Source organism: Microcebus murinus, chromosome 19 (genome assembly GCF_040939455.1).
Source record: "Microcebus murinus isolate Inina chromosome 19, M.murinus_Inina_mat1.0, whole genome shotgun sequence".
Classification (NCBI taxonomy): domain Eukaryota; kingdom Metazoa; phylum Chordata; class Mammalia; order Primates; family Cheirogaleidae; genus Microcebus; species Microcebus murinus.
In genome coordinates, this window is record NC_134122.1 from 1,367,338 (window position 1) to 1,377,072 (window position 9,735).

At 69.0% G+C, this 9,735-nt stretch overlaps 3 protein-coding genes across 12 annotated transcripts in view; 1 reads left to right on the plus strand and 2 right to left on the minus strand.

Annotated features, from left to right (window-relative positions):
• The window catches only part of MAPK8IP3 (mitogen-activated protein kinase 8 interacting protein 3), a 44,226-nt gene extending 37,357 nt beyond the window's left edge, over positions 1-6,869 (plus strand). For all 9 annotated transcript variants that reach the window (XM_012743462.2, XM_012743467.2, XM_012743470.2 and 6 more), the window contains 16 exons: positions 224-350; positions 578-673; positions 753-911; positions 1,475-1,640; positions 2,446-2,628; positions 2,705-2,894; positions 2,980-3,099; positions 3,171-3,251; positions 3,351-3,418; positions 3,595-3,743; positions 4,150-4,321; positions 4,402-4,515; positions 4,689-4,727; positions 4,856-5,035; positions 5,124-5,270; positions 5,349-6,869. In XM_012743462.2, coding sequence (XP_012598916.2) covers positions 224-350; positions 578-673; positions 753-911; positions 1,475-1,640; positions 2,446-2,628; positions 2,705-2,894; positions 2,980-3,099; positions 3,171-3,251; positions 3,351-3,418; positions 3,595-3,743; positions 4,150-4,321; positions 4,402-4,515; positions 4,689-4,727; positions 4,856-5,035; positions 5,124-5,270; positions 5,349-5,470 — 2,113 coding nt within the window. In that variant the 3' untranslated portion in view covers positions 5,471-6,869. The remainder of the gene's footprint in view (positions 1-223; positions 351-577; positions 674-752; positions 912-1,474; positions 1,641-2,445; positions 2,629-2,704; positions 2,895-2,979; positions 3,100-3,170; positions 3,252-3,350; positions 3,419-3,594; positions 3,744-4,149; positions 4,322-4,401; positions 4,516-4,688; positions 4,728-4,855; positions 5,036-5,123; positions 5,271-5,348) is intronic.
• A 38-nt stretch (positions 6,870-6,907) lies between these two features.
• Positions 6,908-8,314, minus strand: NME3 (NME/NM23 nucleoside diphosphate kinase 3). Of its 2 annotated transcripts, none has more exons than XM_012743563.3 (5): positions 8,031-8,314; positions 7,814-7,944; positions 7,610-7,711; positions 7,425-7,529; positions 6,908-7,307 (listed from the first exon to the last, which is right to left on the minus strand). In XM_012743563.3, exons 1-5 carry the CDS (start codon positions 8,074-8,076, stop codon positions 7,194-7,196), a joined length of 498 nt encoding a protein of 165 aa, XP_012599017.1. In that variant the 5' UTR covers positions 8,077-8,314; the 3' UTR covers positions 6,908-7,193. The 2 variants fall into 2 exon arrangements, with proteins under 2 accessions (XP_012599017.1, XP_012599016.1); XM_012743562.3 differs by having other exon boundaries at positions 7,417-7,529.
• A 94-nt stretch (positions 8,315-8,408) lies between these two features.
• MRPS34 (mitochondrial ribosomal protein S34) lies at positions 8,409-9,717 on the minus strand. The gene is made up of 3 exons (XM_012743558.2): positions 9,349-9,717; positions 9,089-9,131; positions 8,409-9,003 (listed from the first exon to the last, which is right to left on the minus strand). Exons 1-3 carry the CDS (start codon positions 9,667-9,669, stop codon positions 8,711-8,713), a joined length of 657 nt encoding a protein of 218 aa, XP_012599012.1. The 5' UTR covers positions 9,670-9,717; the 3' UTR covers positions 8,409-8,710.
• Positions 9,718-9,735: the final 18 nt, after the last annotated feature.

Consider the following 9,735-nt stretch of genomic DNA (forward strand, 5'->3'; position numbering starts at 1 on the left):
GCAGCCGCTTCAGGCCCACGCCCAGCAAGGAGCCGCTGAGCCCTGGCCTGAGCCTTCGAGCCCTTGGCGACCGTGACAGCAGCGTGGGCTCCTGGTCCGGCGGGTGCTGGGTGTGGCCACCGAGCCCAAGGCCTCCTCTGGTGCCCGCCTGCCCTGCCCCAGGGGCCAGCCCTGTGGGGCCGAGCCGTGGACAGGGACGTCACCTGCCGCTCCTCCCACCCAGCGACTGCACGTCCTCCGCGCGGCGGGAGCAGAAGCGCGAGCAGTACCGCCAGGTGCGCGAGCACGTGCGCAACGACGACGGGCGGCTGCAGGCCTGCGGCTGGAGCCTGCCCGCCAAGTACAAGCAGGTGCGCGGCGGGCGCAGGGCCAGGGAGGGGCGGGAGGTCAACTGGCACCAGCCCCTCGGCCTGTCACGCAAGCCTGAAGCTGGGGGGGCGGGGAGGGGGGGGACCTGGGGCGCCCAGGCCACCTGCGAAGGAGCTGCAGGGCCAGGCGCCTCCTGCCCAGGCACAGGCGGGTCCTGAGGGAAAGGCGGCGGGCCAGGCCGCGCCCTCAGCGCCCCTGCCGGTTGCAGCTGAGCCCCAGCGGAGCCCAGGAGGACACGAGGATGAAGAACGTGCCTGTCCCCGTGTACTGCCGGCCGCTGGTGGAGAAGGACCCCACCATGAAGGTGGGGGGCAGGCTGGGAGGCCGGGGCCCTCCAGGCGGCCAGCAGAGGGGCGTCCCTCACCACGGCCCTGTCCCTGCAGCTGTGGTGCGCCGCGGGCGTCAGCCTGAGCGGGTGGAAGCCTCCGGAAGATGACCCGGGGAACGGGGTCAAACCCATGCCGGGCCGGGACCCTCTGACCTGTGACCGAGAAGCGGACGGAGAGCCCAAGAGCAACCACACGTCCCCCGAGAAGAAGAAGGTCGGGGAGACCAGCCTTGGCCGACAGCACCGCCTCTCCCGCCCCGAGTCTCTGACAGCTCAGCCAGGGCCTGGGTGGGAGGGACAGAGACAGGACAGCTGGGACAGTCCCCGAGGCTGAGCGGATGAGGCGGGAGCTCCTGGGCTCCTGTGGCCGCATCGGTCTTGCCTGGGAGCTGGGGCGGGCCGCGCCTACCCTGTGACCGGGGCTGCCAAGGGCCTGGGCGCAGTGCACAGCAGCCCTTGGCCAGGGCCTCTCTGAGCAGGGAGCACAGCTGCCGCCTGCAGTGGAGTGGCAGGGGCGGGGCTAGCGCAGCGCACGCCTCCCGGTTGGAGTCCAGGGCTTGGTTGTAGGTCCTGGCTTGATCTGAGGGCAGCGCCTGAGCCCCTGGTCTTCCTCTGTGGAGGCGGGCCGTGGACTCGAGCGGTTTAGAGGGCGTGTCCTGGCCGGGGGAGGATAGCTGTGCCCCTAGGGCCACAGTCGGGACTAGGTCCAAGAGACTGGGGGACCCCATGTGCCCCAGGGCGCCGCTGGGCTGGCCTTGACCCCGTGCTCTGCAACAGGCAAAGGAGCTGCCCGAGTCGGACGCCACATCCAGCCGGGTGTGGATCCTCACCAGCACGCTGAGCACCAGCAAGGTGGTCATCGTGGACGCCAACCAGCCGGGCGCGGTGGTGGACCAGTTCACAGTGTGCAACGCCCACGTGCTGTGCATCGCCAGCATCCCCGGTGAGCCGCGCAGGAGCCCGCCACGGGCGGGGGGGGCTCAGGTAGGGAGGCCGCCTGCCGTGTAGCACCCGCCGCCCGTGACACCCTGTGACACAGGAGCACGTCAGCGAGGCGCCGGGCCCGTGTCCAGCAGGAAGCTCGCTGCGCCCATCTGCTTATGCTGGCATGGCGTTGGGCTTCCCTGTCGGGAGGCGATGGTCTTTTGAAACAGAGTCTTACTCTGTTGCCTGGTACAGTGCCGGGGCGTCAGCCTAGCTCACAGCAGCCTCAGACTCCCAGGCTCAATCGATCCTCCCGCCTCGGCCTCCCAGAGTGCTGGGATTGCAGGCATGTGCCACCGTGCCTGGCCCAGGAAACATCTCCTTGTACCGAATGTGAAACCTCCAGCTGGACCCAAGCTGCCTCGCCAAGGCCTGGAGAGCTGGGGCCGGGGGTGAGGGGCTTGTCACCACGCGCTGGGCAGCAGTCTCGTGACGTTCTGGGCCCAGCCCCAGCACTGCACACAGGGAGGGTGACGAGGACCTCTGGCTTGAGCCCCCGGCCACCTGCTGAGAGGCTCCTGGGGTCTGTCCCTGATCACAGTGGTTTTTCCCCAGAACCAGTCCCAGCACTCAGTCCCCATGGCCAGGGCGCGGCCCACAGGACGCGCTTGCCCAGGCCCAGGCCCCGGGCCCACGGCCGCGCAGGGCCATGTGTTGAGGCTGGTCCCAATGGGAGAGGACCAGAGATGGGCCCATGCCCTCTCCCCGTTCCCGCTGGGCTGTGGGCCCTGGGCGTGGCTGAAGGGCGTGTGACTGTCCCCCAGCGGCCAGCGACAGCGACTACCCACCGGGGGAGATGTTCCTGGACGGCGACGTGAACCCGGAGGACTCGGGTGCCGACGGGGTGCTGGCCGGCATCACCCTGGTGGGCTGCGCCACCCGCTGCAACGTGCCGCGCAGCAACTGCTCCTCCCGCGGGGACACCCCGGTGCTGGACAAGGAGCAGGGTGAGTCCCGGGCGCTGTCCCCGTCCCCCGGCCTGCGTCTCTGCCTCCTCGCCCACATTCGCCTCTCCTCCCGCAGGGGAGGTGGCTGCCGTTGCCAACGGGAAGGTCAACCCATCCCAGTCCACAGAGGAGGCCACGGAGGCCACGGAGGTGCCAGGCCCGGGCCCCAGCGAGCCAGAGGTGGCGGCAGTGCGGCCCGGGCCCCTCACGGAGCACGTCTTCACCGACCCGGCGCCCGCCCCGCCCTCCGGCACCCAGCCTGGCAGGTGGGCTCTCAGGCCAGAGCGGAGAGGGCAGCGGGGGAGCCTGGCAGGGTCACAGGCTACCCTGGAGCCACCATCCTTCCCACAGTGAGAACGGGCCGGAGCCCGACGGCAGTGCCGCGCAGCCCGGGCCGGAGTCCGGCGGAGACCCCGCGGGAGCAGGCAGCAGTGCCGCGCCCACCATGTGGCTGGGAGCCCAGAACGGCTGGTAGGCAGGGCCCTGGGGCAGGGGTGGCGGGAGGTCCCCGGCGAGCCCAGCCCACCGCCCAACCTCCACAGGCTCTACGTGCACTCGGCGGTGGCCAACTGGAAGAAGTGCCTGCACGCCATCAAGCTGAAGGACTCCGTGCTCAGCCTGGTGTAGGTCCCCCCGAGCCGGGCCGGGTGGCGGAGGGTGCTGGGTGGCCCGGCCTGTGCCCTCCCTGCATGGCGTGAGCTTGGCTCCACCTCCCACCGCAGGCATGTCAAAGGCCGTGTGCTGGTGGCCCTGGCAGATGGGACGCTAGCCATCTTTCACCGTGGCGAAGGTAAGGTCTGGTGGCCCTGGGCAGGTGGGCAGTAGCTGGCGGCCCTGCCTGAGCCGGGCCAAGGGGTTCCCTGGGTCCCCGGGGCCTGTCCTCAGCCCAGCAGGGACGCCCCAGCCCCCGCCCAAGAGTGGGCTGGGCCGCGGCCAGGCTGGGCAGGTGTGGCGGGCGCTCTCCAGATGGCCAGTGGGACCTGAGCAACTACCACCTGATGGACCTGGGCCACCCGCACCACTCCATCCGCTGCATGGCCGTGGTGTACGACCGCGTGTGGTGCGGCTACAAGAACAAGGTGCACGTCATCCAGCCCAAGACCATGCAGATCGAGGCGAGTGCCGCTGCGGCCTGGGCTGGGCGGGGAGGGGAGGGGAGGGGAGGGGAGGGGAGGGGAGGGGAGGGCGGGCTGTGTCACTTCCCGCTCGCCACGCGGAGCTTCCCGAGCCCGAGGGAGAACGTGGGCTCAGACAGGCCGCTCACGTGTTCAGGGCCACGGGCCGGGGAGGGCAGCCATCCTGTGCGGGGCCAGCCTCTGCTGTGCACCCCTGAAATGGAAGCCCAGGGACACCTGTGTGGGCCCTGTCTTCCCTTAGCCACCCCGAGGCTCAGGCTCCTCTGGGGGCCCGGACGCCCCTGCAGCCAAGCGGGCGCCGGCTGGAGGTCGGCGTGGGCTGCAGCGGGCTGGGCCCCACCCTTCCTCCCCCTCCACACCCACTGACGGCACCACGTCCCCACAGAAGTCATTTGACGCGCACCCGCGGCGCGAGAGCCAGGTGCGGCAGCTGGCATGGATCGGTGACGGGGTGTGGGTGTCCATCCGCCTGGACTCCACGCTGCGGCTCTACCACGCCCACACCCACCAGCACCTGCAGGACGTGGACATCGAGCCCTACGTCAGCAAGATGCTGGGTGAGGGGCTGTGCCGGGCGGGGGCGGGGGCGGGGCCTTGCCCGGGCCGCGCCGACCGTGCCCTCCCGTCTGCACTGCAGGCACGGGCAAGCTGGGCTTCTCTTTCGTGCGCATCACGGCTCTGCTAATCGCGGGCAACCGCCTCTGGGTGGGCACTGGCAACGGGGTCGTCATCTCCATCCCCCTGACTGAGAGTGAGTGACCTGGGGACACTGCACAGACGGCGAGGCCGGGCGGGGGCTCGAGAGCCACTCGGGAGGACGAGGGCTGCCCTGGCTGAAGCCAAACGCAACCCCACCTGCCCCTGCCGACCTCCTCTCCTCTCTCCTCTAATCTCCTCTCCCTCCCGCACGCCGCCGGACCCCAGCCGTGGTCCTGCACCGAGGCCAGCTCCTGGGGCTGCGAGGTGAGTCCAGGTCCCGCCTGCTGTGGCCGCGGGTCCCGGCAGGCACCTTCCTGCCCTCCCCTCGCCTGCTGGGAAGCCGGGGCCCCCCACACTGGGAGCTCAGCCCCTCTCCTCCTGCCCTGTCTCAGCCAACAAGACGTCCCCCACGTCCGGGGAGGGAGCCCGCCCGGGGGGCGTCATCCACGTGTATGGGGACGACGGCAGTGACAAGGCGGCCAGCAGCTTCATCCCCTACTGCTCCATGGCCCAGGCCCAGCTCTGCTTCCACGGCCACAGGGACGCCGTCAAGTTCTTTGTCTCGGTGCCAGGTGAGGGCCGGTGCCAGGTGAGGGCTGGCCGGCTCCCTGCCCCCGCACCCCTGGGCGGCTGCCGACCTGAGGTCCCTCCGCCCCACAGGGAACGTGCTGGCCACCCTCAACGGCAGCGTGCTCGACAGCCCGTCCGAGGGCCCCGGGCCCGCCGCGCCCGCGGAGGCCGAGGGCCAGAAGCTGAGGAACGTGCTGGTGCTGAGCGGCGGCGAAGGCTACATCGACTTCCGCATCGGTGAGTGCGCACTGGCCGGGAGGCGGGCCCCAGCGCTGGCCGTGGGGACCGGCCCTCACAGCTGCCACCCACCCCCAGGGGACGGAGAAGATGACGAGACAGACGAAGGCAGTGGGGACGTGGGCCAGGTGAAGCCCGTGCTGTCCAAGGCGGAGCGCAGCCACGTCATCGTGTGGCAGGTGTCCTACACGCCGGAGTGAGGCCACCGCCACCCCGCCCTGCCTGACGCCAACATGTACATAGGACCCCCGCCCACCTGCCCCTCCTCTAACCTCTCAACCTGCAGCTTTCACCTGAGGCCCAGCCCCTCCAGCTGGCAGGGAGTGCAGCCACACGGGGCAGCTGGGAGGAGGGAGCAGGTAGCATTTTCCGCCTGAGAGGGGAAGACCCTTTCAGGGACACCCTTTCTCCAGTGGCTCCTGGCTGGTGTCCAGCCCAAAGTCCTCAAGTCCCAGGGCACCTCAGGGCCGGAGTGAGGTGGGATCCAGTGTGGGCAGCTTCTGCAGGTGACGCCCGAGTCTTCCCGCCCTGCGCCCACCTGCCTTTGCATGCTGCTGGGGGAGAGGGAGTGGGTCTCAGCCTGTCCCCCAGGCCCTCGTTCTCCCTAAGGGAACTGGGCCGGTGACGAGCCTTTGCCCAGGGAGGTGGGGCTCAGGCTGCCTACGTGCCTGGCCCCCAGCTGGCCTTTGGGCCTCCCCGTGTCCCCAGGCTTCTTTCCCTCAGCCCCCACTCTGGCATCCCCCTCCCAGGGACCTGGCATGAAAGCACGGGGCCAGGCACCCTGGGGCAGCTGCTCGAACAGGCCAGCCATCCTCATCCTGCCGGAGCCCCACCAACCCGTGTCTCCCCCGGCTCCACCTGGGCAGAAGACTGACCCTGGAGGAGCAGGGCCCTGGAGTCCTGCCCTCCCAGAAGCCCCTAGGGTGGAACCTCTCAGGCTGCCAGGGCAGGCCCAGCCTCAGGAAGAAGGGGAGGCCCCAGCCTCTGCTGGGGTCAGCCCTAGGGTGCCGGCTCAGCCTCAGGTAGATGGGGGACAGTGTGCTCCTGGGGCCTGCCTCCTGCACAGGGCTCCAAGGAGCCCAGCTCCCAGACACGCTAAGTGCCTAGGGTTGCCCGCTGCGGCCTACTCTGAGAGCAACTGATGAACGAGGCTGCCCAGCAGAGGCCCAAAGGGCTAAGGAGTGACGTCCAGCTGGGCTCTAGGCACATGTGGGGCGGCCACCCTGGACTGCCCTACCGGGGCGAGTGGGCCGCGCTGGTCTCTCCCCGCCTTCCTAGGCACAGGCCCTGAGCAGGGCAGCCCAGCCCTCTGCCCACCCCTCCCACCAGAGAAGCACAGACCTCGGGGAGCTGTCCCACAAGCCCAGCTGGCCCCCCTGACTGCAGCCACACCCGGCTGCCGGCTTCTCCCCACCACCCGCCACCTCCACTGTGATGTACGTCGGGTCCCTTGTCTGTCCCACAGGATCGTGAAGTGACTCGGGGGCTAGCTGGGTGGGCGCAGCTGGGGGAAGGGGCCGGGTGACGACTCTCCTCAGGCTTTGGCCCTGCAAGTGAACCCACATATCTGCTCTGTATGTAATAAACGTCTTAACGTCATATCTCTGTTCCTGGGCTTAAACCAACAGGCGGACAAGGACTTTCTTCTGTTTATTATAAAAAGAAATGCTAGACCAAGCTGAGTGTGGGGGGTCTGCCGAGGGACGGTTCCAAGGCTGCTGTGCATGGTGGCATCTTGGCAGGAAGGCCCAGCACCTGCCAGGGCTTGTGGGGCCTGCACCCGCCCACCCTAAGGGAGGTCCTGCAGGGTTACCACGGTCCCTGGCGCAGAAAGGATGTTCCAAGGCCTGAAGTCTGGGTGGGACCCGAAGGATGTGGTTATCAGAGCTGCCTCCAGATGCACACATCTGTCCAGAGGGCTACTCATGCAGCCAGTGCCCGACGCTGTCCTCCCAGCACACGAGCTCCTCCGCGCGGAACCAGAGCGCGATCTCCCGGCGAGCGCTCTCCACCGAGTCGCTGCCGTGGATCACGTTCCTGTGCAGAAGAAGCGCGCCTGAGCGTGGGGCCACAGGGAGGAGCTTTGGGCAGGCAGAGGTGGGGGAGGAGGGGCCGGGCTGGGGCCCTCCCCCGGGGCGGGCCTTACTTGCCGACCTCGACGCAGAAGTCCCCGCGGATGGTACCAGGCAGGGCATCAGCCGGGTCCGTGGCCCCGATGAGCACCCGCGAGGCACGCACGACGTCCAGCCCCTGCCACACCTGGATGGGCAGGTCGGGGTGTGGCGTCAGCGCAGGGCCAGGAGTCCTAGGGGCCACCCGCCCGCCCACCGGGCACTCACCATGGCCACCACGGGCCCCGAACTCATGTACTTGACCAGGCTGCCGTAGAAGGGGCGCTCGCGCAGCTCTGCGTAGTGCTCGCGCAGCAGCTCCTCGGAGGCCTGGGGAGGAAGGGACAGGCGACCTGAGCTGAGGCCCTGCGCCACCTCCGCATCCACCTGCACCAGCTTCAGCGCCAGCCCCTGCGCCACCTCCGCACCTACCTGCACCAGCTTCAGCGCCACCAGCTTGAAGCCCTTGCGCTCAAAGCGCCGCACGACCTCGCCCACCAGCCGCCGCTGCACGCCGTCGGGCTTCACCGCCAGGAAGGTGCGCTCGTGCACGCCGGCGCAGCCTGTGGGGACCAGGGACAGGGCGTGAGGCCCACCCGGCGCCGCCTGCCACCGCCCCCGCGCCCGCCTAGCCGGCAGCGATGCTCACCCGCGGGGAAGAGGTTGGCGAAGATGGTTAGCACCAGGCAGATCATGATGGCGGCGGCTGCCTGGCCCGGCGGGGTGGCCGGGGCGGGGCCTGCGCTTAAAGGGGCCTCGGCCGCTACTGGAAGGCGGCGCCCTGCTCTGGTTCCTGAGGCTGCTACACTTGTACCCCAGGAATCCAGGGGCCCTAGGGGGCCGCGGGGCAGGTGCAGAAGCCAGTCACCACCAGCGGTTCAGACGCTACTGCTGCCCCCATCCCGCTCAGGTCTCCCCACCCACTGGCGCCTGTTCACCCCTGGGCCAGCTGCAGCCTTTCCCTCCTTGCTCTGCAGACAGCTCGCCCTGGCCCCCAACACCAAACGCAAAGAAACCACAACCCGGGTTCCTGGTTTTCCTTTATTCTGTCCACATCCCAGCGGAAGCAACAGTAATGGGAAAAGGGGAGGCCGTGCTCCCCACTTTCTCCCAGCAGCCTCTCCTGCGTGGGCCATCAGTTGCAGCTGGGGGTTGGGGAAGACACAGGTGCAGGGCCCGCCCGAACCCATTCCACTAAGATGCAGCAAGTCACCGAAGATTAACTCCAAGCTCAAAGGGGGCTGACTCCAGTGTAGCCCAAAGATTTTCATTCCTCAAAATGGTCCCCATGACCTTACACCCCTCAGATAACCTGCCAGCTCTGGCATTTCAGACCCGGGTGCCCTTGGCCTTTCCCTTGGCCTCCAGTTTTGCAGGGTAGTCCCAGGGTTGGATGCTTATCCTCTCCAGACTCAACATGGGTTCCTCAGTGCTAATGTCCCCATTTTTCTGTCGCTCTGCGAGAATCATCGCCCGGAGGAGCGGTGGGTAGGGCACGGAGCGTACACCCTGCTCCGGCTTTGGCGTGAACGCAGTGAAGGCCTCCTCCTCGTGCTTGGGCACCAGCCGCCAGTCGTGGTACATAGTGTGTTCGATCTCCCGGGCCTCATTCTCTGTCTTCCCTGGGGAGAGAAAGAGGTTTCTTTCACACACTCGCTGACAGTCTGTGTCCTGGGCCTGTCTGCCCGCCTGGCGCCCAAGCCTTACCTTTGAAGGTCAGGATGCCCCAGGCCTTTCCGTGGTCCAAGTTCTGCAAAGCAAGTGGAAAGGCGGTCAGCTAAGGAAGCTCCCTGCCCGCTGGAGATGAAGAGGCTGGATCCCCGTCCCACAGACGCGCATGGAGGAGGGGAGGGGAGGCAGCGCTGCCCCACGAGCTCCGTGTCTGAGGGGGAGGCCCGCAGGGCCCGTCGCGGAGGGGCGGGGCGGGGAGGGGGGAGGGCGGCCCGGTCCCGGCGGCGCACGCGCACCTGCGCTGTGTAGTCGGGCCGGACCCGCGTGAGACGCCAGTAGCACGGCTCGTCGTGCTGCCACAGCCAGGACTTGCGCGTGACCAGGCGGCCCAGGCCGAAGAGCGGGAGGTGGCCGAGCAGCTGCAGCAGGCGGCTCTCGCGACGCACGTCGGGCCAGGCGAGGACGGGCAGCCGGCGGCCCGTGTGCGGCCGCGTCAGCGTCTCGTAGTCCAGAGCGTAGCGCTGCGAATCGCGCGGCCGCTCCCGCTGCTCGCGCAGGGCGCGCACGCGGCGGGCCAGCTCCGCGATCAGCCGCGGCCGCACCTTCTTCCGCGCCATTGTCGGTCCGTTCTCCCGGCCGTCCGGCCGGAAGCCGCCCCCGCCGCGCTCCCCGAGGCCCGCGCG